Source organism: Colobus angolensis, unplaced genomic scaffold, assembly GCF_000951035.1.
Source record: "Colobus angolensis palliatus isolate OR3802 unplaced genomic scaffold, Cang.pa_1.0 Scaffold40, whole genome shotgun sequence".
NCBI lineage: Eukaryota > Metazoa > Chordata > Mammalia > Primates > Cercopithecidae > Colobus > Colobus angolensis.
In genome coordinates this window covers 9,730,818-9,744,817 of record NW_012117377.1, presented here as the reverse complement: position 1 = coordinate 9,744,817, position 14,000 = coordinate 9,730,818, and the positions used below count along the sequence as shown (strand labels likewise).

Sequence of the window (14,000 nt, the reverse complement as noted above, 5' to 3'; positions counted from 1 at the left end):
GATTTATTTCTCAGTAGTTAAAAAACATGCTTATCAACATGTTGGGGCTTAGGATACAACTCCAAAATACGACTGTAGGAGATCAGAATATGTCAACTCAAAGTACACTTCTTGGGCAAATTTCCAGCAGGTTACTTTGAGAAACCGCAGACACAGCTACTTTTTAATTTTTTTAAAAAAGTACATCTGTAGAGAAAATCTACAGTAGTAAAAGTATCTGTATCAGGAAGAAGGCTGCTCTAGGGCAACTTTCATTATCTGATATACTTTTTATCTGCATAACAAGACAATGTGTATGCACAATACATTTTTCCCCCTCACGCTCCCATAACCTGTCAATGCTATGCTCCAGAGACCCCTACCCCCTAATCTTATCTATAGCTAAGGATGTTATATAAGCCTCCATCATGTGGCCCTTCTTTGAATCTCATTATTTTGTGGGACTCCTGTGTATATGAACATTATTAAATATAATTTTTCTCCTGTTAGCCTGTCTTGTGGCAATTTAATTTGTAGCCCTGTCAAAGAACCTAGAAGGGTGAAGGAAAGCCATTTTCCCTACCCTACAAGCACATAGATGGTAATATACTTTTAACTAAAATTTAACTGTGTAGAACAATTATAAGTTTGCAAGTGAATTTTCTAGAATTCAGGAAATATTTCTGTAGAAGGATCACGGCATGTGTTTTCACTCTTCTAGTTTTACCTGAGCTCAGTCAGCCTGAGTCTTCTAGAGGCATCCTTATTGTCCAGCAGTCAGGTTTATTGACTCATGGACGTAAAGGAGGCTGCAAACCACAAGGATCACAGGGCGTCTCATTAAACAATGTAAAAAACAATTATTTTAAATTTGGGGAAGGGTGAAGTTGAGGTGAAATTTTAAAAGAAGTGATTTTATAGGTGGAAAGCAAAGAAAGCTCCTTATGAAGATCAGATCTGGACCCAAATGTTCTTTTTCCTTGGAAACTACAAAATTAAGATGCATGAGAAATTTTGTGTTCAGAACTTTTTCTCTGAAGCTCTGCTCCTGGAGTAGAATGTGAGGTTGTGTGTCTCTGTCAGCGTGAACTAGGTACTCCCAGAAAGGGTGCCATATTTTATTCTTATTCGTATGATTGAAAACAACAAATTTCTGATATCAAAGATTTTAAATAAGAAATTTTCTCACTCAGTGAGAAAACAGTTATCACTCAAAGAAGGGAGTCATTATGACAATTTACAACTGTAACATGTCCTTGGGTAAAATTGTTTTCTGATATATTTATAACTGACTTTTTCTTCCCTTGTTATTTTAGTCTGATAAACAGCCAGGCATATTTTTTTTCAATTCAGAGATAATTTTAAATTTCTAATTATATCATGCTTCATATTACTTAATTATATTTTAGTTAAGGTCATTTGTCCAATTTTATTCTGTTTGACTAGTTTCAAAGAGTTTTTCACAACTTTGTTGAACTTATTAAGCAGCTGTATTTGCTAAAAACTCTCCGCAAGACAAAATACTTAGATTCGCGTATGTAAAGCCCAAAGAGATATCCTTTTCCTGTTCCAGTAACTTTCCAATTTAGTTGTTTAAATCAAATAACTGAAAACGTTCTGAAGTCATCCATTTGGAAAGATTTAGTATGAGGTCATCATGTCTTTTTGAACTGGCGCTAGATACCTGAGGGACACTTCATCTCCCGGAAGATTCATCCGTACATAAGCAATTACTGAAAAAAACAAGTGGTTTCCAGAGTCGAGCCAATTATGATGAAGAGAGGTAGAGAAAATATAAAACACCAAACTAGGTTGGTAGAGAAAATATAAAACACCAAACTAGGATAGAATGGGATCAGAGTATAAGAACAAAGGGAAACAGAAAAAGACTGAGCTCAAGTTTCAAAGATTATGAAAGTTTGAGTTAATAAAGGAGTAATGGACGTCAACAGAAGGAAGCACACTATTAAATAGCAAGATAATCAAAGAAAAACAGAGACATAGAGGGAATGATTGCAATCAAACTATTTTTAAATAAAGAAAATTATGGAATAAAAAATGAGTAAAAGTAAGGTCAAGAGACAAAGCTTTTGGAGTTTATGGCAGAAAGAATTGCAACTGGGTAAGTGAAAAGGGTGATTATGCATTTGACATGTTCTGTCCAGTGTTTCATCAATTGGTAATTTTTTATTTTTATTTTTTTTTGATACAGGGTCTCACTCTGTCGCCCAGGCTGGAGTGCTGTGGCGGGATCCTGGCTCACCGCAACCTCCGCCTCCTGGGTTCAGGTGATTCTCCTGCCTCAGGCTCCCGAGTAGCTGGAACTACAGGCCTGCACCACCACACCTGGCTAATTTTTGTATTTTTAGGGTCTCACTCTGTTACCCAGGCTGGAGTGCAGTGGCGTGATCCTGGCTCACTGCAACCTCCGCCTCCTGGGTTCAGGTAATTGTCCTGCCTCAGGCTTTTGAGTAGCTGGGACTACAGGCCTGCACCACCACACCTGGCTAATTTTTGTATTTTTAGTAGAGACGGGGTTTCACCGTGTCACCCAGGCTGGTCTCAAATTCCTGTCCTCAAGTGATCCCCCTGCCCTGGCCTCCCAAAGTGGTGGGATTAGAGGTGTCAGTCACATCTGCCAGATGGGTAAATTTGTAACCACAAAATTGTGGTGTATGATTGATCCATCATAGTATTCAATCAATACTGAAAACCTCCTGAGATTAAGAAACAATTTTAATGTAGGTGTTTTTTAATAAGATATTGCATATTTCTATGAAAAAATAATTGTTATATTACGTATTTAAAAGTACTTTTCAGATGCAAGAAATTAAAATTACTTATACTCAAACAAAAAAATTATTAAAAATTCAATCTACTTATATAAGAAAGATTAATCTGTTAGTTAATCTGAAAAATTAAAAGGTACTTTACTTGAACCTAATAAATCAAACTACGTTTTTCTCTGATTTTTATTTTAAGCTCTTGTTAAGTCACATCCACAGATTTCCATTTAGGCTCTCTTAGAAGTAAAACTAGAAACACTCAAGTCTAGAGCAGTATATACAGGTTTTTAAATGTGGCATTAATCATCATGTGCTTCAAGTAAACATTAGGTCATGGTATCTGACAAATTCAGCAGCATAATTAAAAGTAAAATATGAAAATGTCATTTCATAATATGGTTCTGGATATGTGTTTTCTAATTTTTAGTTATCAAAATGATTTTTGAATTTTGAATATAGATAATTATGAGTATAATTGCCTTATTCACATTACTCATAAAAGTTAAGAGTCTATAGAATTATTTCATACTAGCTTTTCAAAATAGCTTTGCCCAGAGATTTCTATTTGAACATAAATTAAAATATTTTTTAAATCTGCCAATCAGATGCTGTGGGAACCTATAAGAAATATCTGAAAATCTCAAGTTCAAAGTGCTTTGGCTCCAAAATCAGACATCTTGAATTGATAGTCATGACTCCACTTTGAATAACTTCTTCAGCTTCTTTGTGTTTTAGTTTTCTCATTTGCAAAACAAGTAAGATAAAAGCAAGCTAATAGGATTTACAAAGATCATGTTAGCTAACAGTCTAGTGACTGGCAATTCACCATTCACTATGTTCACTACTTTTTGCTGTTTTTAACAGTGCTCCCTGATGACCTTTAAAGAAAAAAAAGCAGATTATACCAAAAGGCATTAACAATTGACATTGGCACTTGAATTAAAAAATAGGTATTACATAACATGAATGATACATATTCTGGAATATATTAGCTTTAAGAAATTTGCAAATCTATTGTTTAGTATTTATTGTTAAAGAACATCTTTTCTTTGTGATTCTTGTTCTATGTCACCCATCAGTATCTAGGGCATTTTTTTCTGTATTAGGGTAATGAATTCATAATCTAGGCTCCTTTACTAGTGTAGAGGAGGAAAAAAATATTTTCCTTCTTCCCATCTTAGGTTCAGTGGGTGGAATCCTGCAATTTAGACTGACCAAAGACATATAAGCAACAAAAAAAAAAGAAGTTTATTGACAAGTGCATTGCACATACACATGGGAGAACTCAGGGATGAGTAACTCAAAGAATTGATTAGAACTTGATCTTATGTAGTATTTTAGCAAAAATACAATAAATTTGTAAAGAAGTGACAAGACGAAAGAAGGGGTTCTCAGGGGTACAAATTGTGGAAGGCAGATATATGGGGAGATGAATGGAATATAAGGGCTATTTAAGCAAGGGCTGTTGAGTAGATTCCTCTGTGGTCTTCTCTAGGACAAGAAGACCCCAGAGTTGTCTTCGGTGATTAAAAATCATCCAGTCCTTCCCGGTAGAAAGGGGGCAGCCAGAGAGTTTTTCTTGTGTCTCTCTATTTTTTGTTTTTCACAATTGTCTTCAGCTCAAAATAATCCAATGCCAGAGGAGCACATTTTATGGTGGCTTACTCTGAACTTCTTCATTACCCAATCAAGCAAATCTTCAGATTTATAACTTTTTTATAAAATGAGAAAGTTGCTAGATCCTTGCGTCTCAGTGTATGGTCCTCGTCATTGACATTTGGAAACATGTGAAATGAAAAACCACAGGCCCTACATCAAGGGTGCATTAATCAAAATTTGCATTTTGGCAATACCCTTAGGTGATTCTTGTGCCCATTAGAGCTTGAGAAGCACTGCTTGGAAGCTCCTTCTGCTAAAAATGAGGTAAACCCAATGTATGTACCCATTTATTTTGTAGACCCATTTTATAGTCTAAATGCACTTAGTGACATTGGATACGTGCAGTAAATTTTAGTTTCTGCAGGAAACAACATCTGGCATTGGTGAATGCAAGGGTATGATACATGAGGATGGAGAGAGAACATTCCTATTTATAAGGGAATTCCTAGAATGAAGCTGCCAAAGTCTTCCCTGTCTTTCTTCAAAACTCTGTCTCCTAAACATAGGTTTTGGTCACCTGCACGTTTGAGAGTAATAGCTTCCCAATTGACCCTCTAATTTATAGACTCTCTTCTCAAAACCAGTGCTTAGAAATAAACTATGAGAATTTTTTTAAAAATGGTTTCACAGTGATATTTTGCCCTTCACCTGCTTTCAGTGTACTTCCTTCCAAATGGGCACCAGGATTTCCTAGACTGTTACCTTCAGTATATTGTTCAATATGGAAATATACATTTTTGATGAGAAGTATCTGTCATATAATGTTTAAACATGAAATCATCAAGAGAAGACAAAACTCATTTTGAAACTAATTTTAAAGTTATCTTTGGTAACTTTTGAACATATTTTTGAAGACGAATCTTACGAATTAGATCAATTTAGAAGCTACAACTGTTAAATATGGATGTGACTAGAACCTAGGTTTAGTGGGCCAATTTCTAAACAAAGACAAAATTACACGTTTCATCCAGGGGCCGTGCCGAGTCTAGTTAAAAAGTAGTAAATTCAGTCAGCCCTTTGTGGGTTTAGATGTAATCTGGGACTGAGCTGGAACGTGGCTCAGAGTGGAATGAAGGCAGAAAGACTGGAGTTAAATCTTAGAGCTGAAATGGAGCTATTAGTGCAGTCTTTCCAGAATTGCTGACATTCTTTGCGCATTTGTTTTCTAAACTGATAATTGGTTATAATAATACATATCTCACTGTTTCATTAAAATAACCAATAGTAACTATGCCTCCAAACACAGCGCAGACGTTCAACAAAAGTTACATCATATCTCCAATAATTGGAGCTCTTCATGAATCCAGTTCTTTCTCTCTTTCTAGGACTTTGTGATTGGGTTAAAGGGCTCAATGCGGGGACTCTGTTTTCTGGTTTAAGTATCACAATGGACACAGGCAACAAAACTTTGCCCCAGGATTTTCTCTTACTGGGCTTTCCTGGTTCTCAAACTCTTCAGCTCTCTCTCTTCATGCTTTTTCTGGTGATGTACATCCTCACAGTTAGTGGTAATGTGGCTATCTTGATGTTGGTGAGGACCTCCCATCAGTTGCATACCCCCATGTACTTCTTTCTGAGCAACCTCTCCTTCCTGGAGATTTGGTATACCACAGCTGCAGTCCCCAAAGCATTGGCCATCCTACTGGGGAGAAGTCAGACCATATCATTTACAAGCTGTCTTTTGCAGATGTACCTTGTTTTCTCATTAGGCTGCACAGAGTACTTCCTCCTGGCAGCCATGGCTTATGACCGCTACCTTGCCATCTGCTATCCTCTACACTATGGAACCATCATGAGTAGTCTGCTCTCAGCGCAGCTGGCCCTGGGCTCCTGGATCTGTGGTTTCATGGCCATTGCAGTGCCCACAGCCCTCATCAGTGGCCTGTCCTTCTGTGGCCCCCGTGCCATCAACCACTTCTTCTGTGACATTGCACCCTGGATTGCCCTGGCCTGCACCAACACACAGGCAGTAGAGCTTGTGGCCTTTGTGATTGCTTTTGTGGTCATCCTGAGTTCATTCCTCATCACTCTTATCTCCTACATCTACATCATCAGCACCATCCTCAGGATCCCCTCTGCCAGTGGCCGGAGCAAAGCCTTTTCCACGTGCTCCTCGCATCTCACTGTGGTGCTCATTTGGTATGGGTCCACGATTTTCCTTCACGTCCGCACCTCTATCAAAGATGCCTTGGATCTGACCAAAGCTGTCCACGTCCTGAACACCGTGGTGACTCCAGTTTTAAACCCCTTCATCTATACGCTTCGTAATAAGGAAGTAAGAGAAACTCTGCTGAAGAAATGGAAGGGAAAATAAATCTCCTCTTCCACAACAGATGTCCTGTAAATGGTCTCTGCATCAATACAGAGGTTTCAAGTAAGAATGTGGAGGAACAGGGCAAATTTTTCTGGGTACGCAGACAGAAAAAACAAACAAACAAAGCAAGTAATACTATATTTTCTATACATTATCATGTATGATAAAAATGGGAGTTTTTGACATAAGCAAAGTGGACTTTTTAAGCAAAAAATAGTTGTACATTGAATTAGATTCGCTCTTGACTTTGGTTTATAAATTAGAGACATCTGCAATAAAAATGATGCTTTGGCATATCAACTCTGAATTCTTGTTTCTTTTTAAAGATTATCAAAATTGTCTTAGTACAAAATATTGAGAACTATATTTATGAAACATGAGGGAAGAGAAATATGCAAAGGTTAAATGAATTAAAACATGTAGCTGAAACTACAGTGCATGCAGTTATCGTAGCATAGTATTTTTCGGTAAGGTATAATAAAATAGACAGATATGGAATTAGAACTTGATTATTACAAGGTGCCACATTTGTTTCAGAAGGATAGTGAACAAAGCAATCCAAAAAGTGGATAATGAAAAGTAGATAAACGGGATTGCAGGAGGGTTTGAACAAAGCAATAGAAGTCTCTTGCATAACAATATTGATCATAGAAAAGGAAAAAATACCAAAGATTCTATTGGCAAGTCAGCAAGTATAGAATATCCAGTGGTTTCAGGGAAAATATAACCATAGGAAACAATAATTATAATAATAACTATTTGATTTTCCTCCAAAGTACTGTATTCCACAGAAAGCAAAATACTTTCCTTCCAACCATCAACACATGATAGGTGCCTTCTCCTCCCTTTCCTCATTATCGTATGGCTGTGGAAAATGGGGCTCCAGCAGGATAACATAGGCTGCAGGGATATTCTGTTTGTCTTACTCATATTGGCTCACATGTGTACAAAGTAGTCTGCTTCTCAAAGAAATGCCTAAGGGGCTGAATAGAAGCTACTCTTCAGACCTTGTTTGTATTATTTGAAACCCCTTCCGGTTTCAAAAGTTAAGTGGTATAAAATAGAACAAGAAAGCTGTATGTTTGAAGAAAATAGGGGAAGATGTCTCATTATGAAAATGATGCATATTAACTTCAGAAGTTGTATCTATGTTGAAAGCCTACCTCTTAAGGTACTTGTGATGGTTAATACTGAGTGTCAACTTGATTCCCACCACATCCCCATTCAACCCTCCCATTTGGATCCTGAAGAATGACAATGGATTATTATAAGTTTAACCAAGTGGTGACTCCAATTGCAGCTGCTGTACCAGATGTAATTTTATTGCTTGAGTAAATTAACGCATCTCCTGATACCTGGTATGCAGCCACTGACTTGGCAAATGCGTTTTTCTCCCTTCCTGTCTATAAGGCCCACCAGAAGAAATTTACCTTCAGCTGGCAAGGCCAGCAATATACCTTTACTGTCCTACCTCAGGGGTGTATCAACTCTCCAGCTTTGTGTCATAATCTTATTCAGAGAGACTTTGATCACTTTTCACCTCCATAAGATATCACACTGGTTGGTTACATTGATGACATTATGCTGATTGAATCCAAAGAGCAAGAAGTAGCAAACACATTGGACTTATTGGTGAGACATTTGCGTGCCAAAGGATGGGATGAAAATAAATCTGACTAAAATTCAGGGACCTTCTACCTCAGTAAAATTTCTAGGGGTTCAGTGGTGTGGGGCCTATTGAGACATTCCTTCTAAGGTGAAGGATAAGTTGCTGCATTTGGCCCTTCCTACAACCAAGAAAGGGCACAATGCCTAGTGAGCCTATTTGGACTTTGGAGGCAACACATTCTTCATCTGGGTGGGTTACTGTGGCCCATTTATCAAGTGTCCTGAAAGGCTGCCAGTTTTGAGTGGCATCCAGAACAGGAGAAGCTCTGCAACAGGTCCAGGCTGCTGTGCCAGCTGCTCTGCCACGTGGGCCATATGACCCAGCAGATCCAGTGGTGCTTGAGGTGTCCATGGCAGACAGGGATGCTGTTTGGAGCCTTTGGCCAGGCCCCCATAGGTGAATCACAGTGGAGGCCTCTAGGATTTTGGGGCAAGACCCTGCCATCTTCTGCAGATAACTACTCTCCTTTTGAGAGACAGTTCTTGACCTGTTACTGGGCTTTGGTGGAAACTGAAGATTTGACTATGGGTCATCAAGTCAACATGTGACCTGAACTGCCTATCATGAACTGGGTGCTTTCTGACCCATCCAGCCATAAAGTGGGTTGTGCACAGCAGCATTCCATCATCAAATGGAAGTAGTATATACGTGATCAGGCTCCAGCAGATCCTGAAGGCACAAGTAAGTTACATGAGGAAATGGCTCAAATGCCCATAGTCTCCACTCCTGTCACCTGCCTTCTTTGCCCTAAGCCTGCACCGATGGCCTCATGGGGAGTTCCCTATGATCAGTTGACAGAGGAAGAGAAGACTAGGTCCCAGTTTACAGACGGTTCTGCACAATATGCAGGGACAACCAGAAAGTGGACAGCTGCAGCACTACAGCTCCTTTGTAGGACATCCCTGAAGGACAGTGGTGAAAGGAAATCTTCCCAGTGGGCAGAACTTCGAGCAGTGCAACTGGTTGTGCACCTTGCATGGAAGGAGAAATGGCCAGATGTGTGATTATGTACTGATTCATGGGCTCTAGCCAATGGTGGCTGGATGATCAGGGACTTGGAAGAAGCATGATTGGAAAATTGGTGACAAAGAAATTTGGGGAGGAGGTGTGTGGGTGGACCGCTCTGAGTGGACAAAAACTGTGAAGATGTGTAAGTTCTCAGCAATGGTTAACTTCAGCAGAGGAAGATTTCAATAATAAAGTGGACCGGATGACCCATTCTGTGGATGCCACTCAGCCTCTTTCTCCAGCCACCTCTGTCATCGCCCAATTGGCCCATGAACAAAGTGGCCATGGTGGTAGGGATGGAGGTTACACATGGGCTCAGCAACGTGGACTTCCACTCACCAAGGGTGACCTTATCACAGCCATTGCAGAGTGCCCAACTTGCCAGCAGCAGAGACCATCACTGAGACCTCAATATGGCACCATTCCTCAGGGTGATCAGCCAGCTACTTGGTGGCAGATTGATTATAATCGACCTCTTCCATCTTGGAAAGGGGAGAGGTTTGTGTTCACTAGAATAGACACTTACTCTGGATATGAGTTTGTCTCTCCTTCATGCTAGGCTTCTGCCAAGACTACCATCCATGAACTCATGGAATGTCTTATCCACTGTCATGGTATTCCACACAGCATTGCCTCTGACCAAGGCACTCACTTTATGGCTGAAGAAGTGTAGCAGTGGCTTATGCTCATGGAATTCACTTGTCTTACCATGTTCCCCATCATTCTGAAGTAGCTGGATTGATAGAACTGTGGAATGGCCTTTTGAAGTCACAATTACAATGCCAACTAGGTGACAGTACTTTGCAGGGCTGGGGCAAAGTTCTCCAGAAGGCCGTGTATGCACTGAATCAGTGTCCAATATATGGTACTGTTTCTCCCATAGCCAGGATTCATGGGTCCAGGATTCAATCGGTGGAAGTGGAAGTGGCACTACTCACCATCACCCCTAGTAATCCACTAGCACAATTTTTGCTTCCTGTTCCCACAATGTTACACTCTGCTTGTCTGGAGGTCTTAGTTCCAGAGGCAGGAATGCTGCCACCAGGAGACACAACAATGATCCCATTAAACCGGAAGTTAAGATTGCCACTGGGACACTTTGGGCTCCTCCTATCTTTAAGTCAACAGGCTAAGAAGGAAGTTACTGTGTTGGCTGGGGTGATTGTCCCAGACTATCAAGATTAAATCAGTCTACCACTCCACAGCGGAGGTGAAGAAGAGTATGCATGAAATACAGGAGATCCATGAGGGCGTCTCTTAGTATTACCATGCCCTGTGATTAATGTCAATGGAAAACTACAACAGCCCATTCCAGACAGGACTACAAATGGCCCAGACCCATCAGGAATGAAAGTTTGGGTCACTCCACCAGGAAAATAACCACGACGTGCTGAGGTGCTTGCTGAGGACAAACGGAATACAGAATGGGTAGCAGAAGAAGGTAGTCAGCAGTACCAACTGTGACCACATGACCAGCTGCAGAAATGGGAACCATAATTGTCATGAGTATTTCCTCCTTCTTTTGTTAAAAACATGTTTGTGCATGTATACACTTGTATTAATATCTGTATTTTATTTCTTTTTTCCTTTATCATGTGACATAAAATTTATTGACTTCATATCAGCATTTCAATATTGTTAACTTTGTGTAATAGTATTTGGGTTGGGGATCAGTGTGTTTCCAGCTGTATGAAGGATAGTTGTATTACGTTAGGGATAATTATGACCATATTATTGTCTTTATTTGAAGATTAGGTATGATTTCAGGAGATGTGTATGGGTTCAAGCTGACAAAGGGTGGACTTGTGATGGTTAATACTGAGTGACAATTTGATTGGATTGAAGGATACAAGGTATTGCTCCTGGGTGTGTCTGTGAGGGTGTTGTCAAAAGAGATTAACATTTGAGTCAGTGGACTGGGAAAAGCAGATCCCCCTTAATCTGGTGGGCACAATCTAATCAGCTGCCAGGGAATATAAAGCAGGCAGAAAAAGGTGAAAAAGAGAGATGGGCCTAGCCTCCCAGCCTACATCTTTCTCCTGGGCTGGATGCTTCCTGCCCTCCAACATAGAACTCCAAGTTCTTCAGTTTTGAGACTGGGACTGGCTCTCCGAGCTCTTCAGCTTGCAGACACCCGATTGTGGGGACTTTGTGATCGTGTAAGTCAATACTTAGTAAACTCCATATATATATATACACACACACATATATATATGTTAATATATATCCTATTAGTTCTGTCTCTCTAGAGAACCCTGACTAATACAGTACCCATAAAAAAACACTGCATACCTGATCGGTTCCCTTCATTTATTCATTCTGAGGATTGGTTTCATGTCCATGGAATTCCTAAGCATATTTTTGGAAATTTCTAAAAGTCATAATTTCTAACAAAAATCAGATTTCTACCCTCTGAGGATGAATAGCCTTCCTGCTTCCATAAGTTAGGCCTCAATTTCCAAAATCCCCAAAAGCAGCGCCTACTATCTGTCTCAGCGAGAGTTATCTTCAACACCTCTCTACTTCTGCTGCTCACCTCAGTACTGAAAAGAAGAATGTAGTCTTCAGCTTTTAAAGTGAACGAATCCATTTGATATGGAATTGTATCTAAAATTTAATGTTCAGTGAAGGAGTATCAAAATGAACAGAATGCTTTCATTGACTCAGTTCTTTTCTTTCTATACTGATTGAAAAACACACCCCACTGAAGCATAATTTGCATAATTAATTTTCAAGCAAATATACTTGACTACTAGAATTCTGATTCACTTTTCTTTCTTCTTTCTTTAACCTATAACTTACGATGATACATGTATAGATAAAATACATTATTATCCAGAATCATCTTCTAGTAATAAATTACTGGCAGTGGAAAACAATAGATGCCCCATCAGGGAAAATAGAAGTTTGAAAAAAATAGGTTTAACCATAATAAATTGCCTTTGTACAACAAATATAGCACTGAAGGAATATAACAATCAATCTAAACATTACATCTATGCACACATAATTTTTTGTACAATGGTGAGGGTAAAATTAAATTATATTTAGTCATTATATTTGAAACAGCAATTCCACTACTATCTACCAAAAAGAAAATAAATCATTATAATATATAAAGACACATGCACACGTATGTTCATTGCAACACTATTCACAATAGCAATGACAAGGAATCAACCTAAATGTCCATCACAAATAGACTGGATAAAGAAAATGCGGTTCATACACACCATGGAATACTATGCAGCTGTGAAAAAGAATGAGATCACGTCCTTTGCAGAAACATGGATGGAGCTGGAGTCCATTATCCTTAGCAAACCAACCTAGGAACAGAAACCAAATTCCACATGTTCTCACTTATAAGTGGGAGCTAACTGGTGAGAACACATGGACCCATAGAGGGGAACAACACACACTGGGGCGCATCACGGGTGGATGGTGGGAGGAGGAAGAGGATCCGGAAAAATAACTAATGGCTACTAGGCTTAATACCTGAGTGAAGAAATAATCTGTGCAACAAACTCCCATGACACAAGTTTACCTACATAATAAACCTGAACATGTACCCCTGAATTTAAAATAAAACTTAGATAAATAAACAAATACATGTATTAAAAGTAGTTCAGGATTTGCTAGCAATTCTCCCGTATTTCACCCCACCCATTACATTATATATGATCAAGGACTATTGTTATTACTAATATTGTTAGTATTATTACTAACAATAGTCCTTGGTTTTGTTATTTTATTCTGTCTTCTTTTTCCCCCTTCAGTGTGTATCTGATATTCATTTCAAGTATGCTTGAGTTCATTTGTTTTCATTCTCTTTCAGTTTTAGGACTTCCATGCTTCTCATTGTTAGAGATTTTACTTCATGTTTTGAATATGAAGAATATTAACATGCTTCACAAGTCAAAAATGCACAAGAAGATACATGCCAAGAAGGGATATTCCCTCCCCTATACCTTTTACTTCTTCCCACTCTTCACCTATTGCAGTTAATATACTAATTCTTTTTTTTACTTTTATTTTCTGTGTTTTCATTTGTAGGCAAGCAGATATGCTTTCTCTATTTTCCTTTTCTTTCTATAGAAGAAATTGTACTCTATATTTTTTAGTAGTTTGCTTTTTTCACTTACTAATATTTCTTGGAAATGCTATATACAGATCTACCTCATTATTTTCTTACATTTGCATAATGCTTCCATTGTGTAGATGTACAAAAGCTTATTCAATCAATTTTCTATGCCTGAATATTGAAGCTATTTTACAATATTTAGTAATTATAAATAGTGCTATGATGAATAATTTTCTACATCTTTTTTGCACTGTCAGAGATATATTTTCTAGTTATCAGCAAATTATTGCGTCGATGCTTAGTTAGTTTTGTTAGATATAACCCAAATTTCCCAAACGGGGTTGCACCATTTGTATTCTCAAGAATAATATGTGAGAATGCCTGTTTCCCCACATTCCCATCAACAGAATGCCCTGTCAAGGTTTTGCATTTTTGCCAGTTTCATGAGAAGTGGTATCTTAAGGTTGTTTTAATTTGCATTTATCTTATTATTGTGAAGTTCAC

At 38.6% G+C, this 14,000-nt stretch overlaps 1 protein-coding gene and 1 long non-coding RNA gene across 2 annotated transcripts in view; one reads left to right on the top strand and one right to left on the bottom strand.

Moving 5' to 3' along the window:
• The window catches only part of LOC105521533, a 103,871-nt gene that overhangs the window by 32,191 nt on the left and 57,680 nt on the right, over positions 1-14,000 (bottom strand). The gene's annotated exons all lie outside the window — the stretch shown is intronic.
• LOC105521531 (olfactory receptor 6F1) lies at positions 5,770-6,754 on the top strand. The gene has a single exon (XM_011955758.1). The coding sequence runs from the start codon at positions 5,812-5,814 to the stop codon at positions 6,736-6,738; it is 927 nt and encodes a 308-aa protein (XP_011811148.1). The 5' UTR covers positions 5,770-5,811; the 3' UTR covers positions 6,739-6,754.

Excerpts from the sequence above, each read along its gene's own strand:
- LOC105521531 (XM_011955758.1), top strand. The coding sequence starts at position 5,812 with ATGGACACAGGCAACAAAACTTTGCCCCAGGATTTTCTCTTACTGGGC.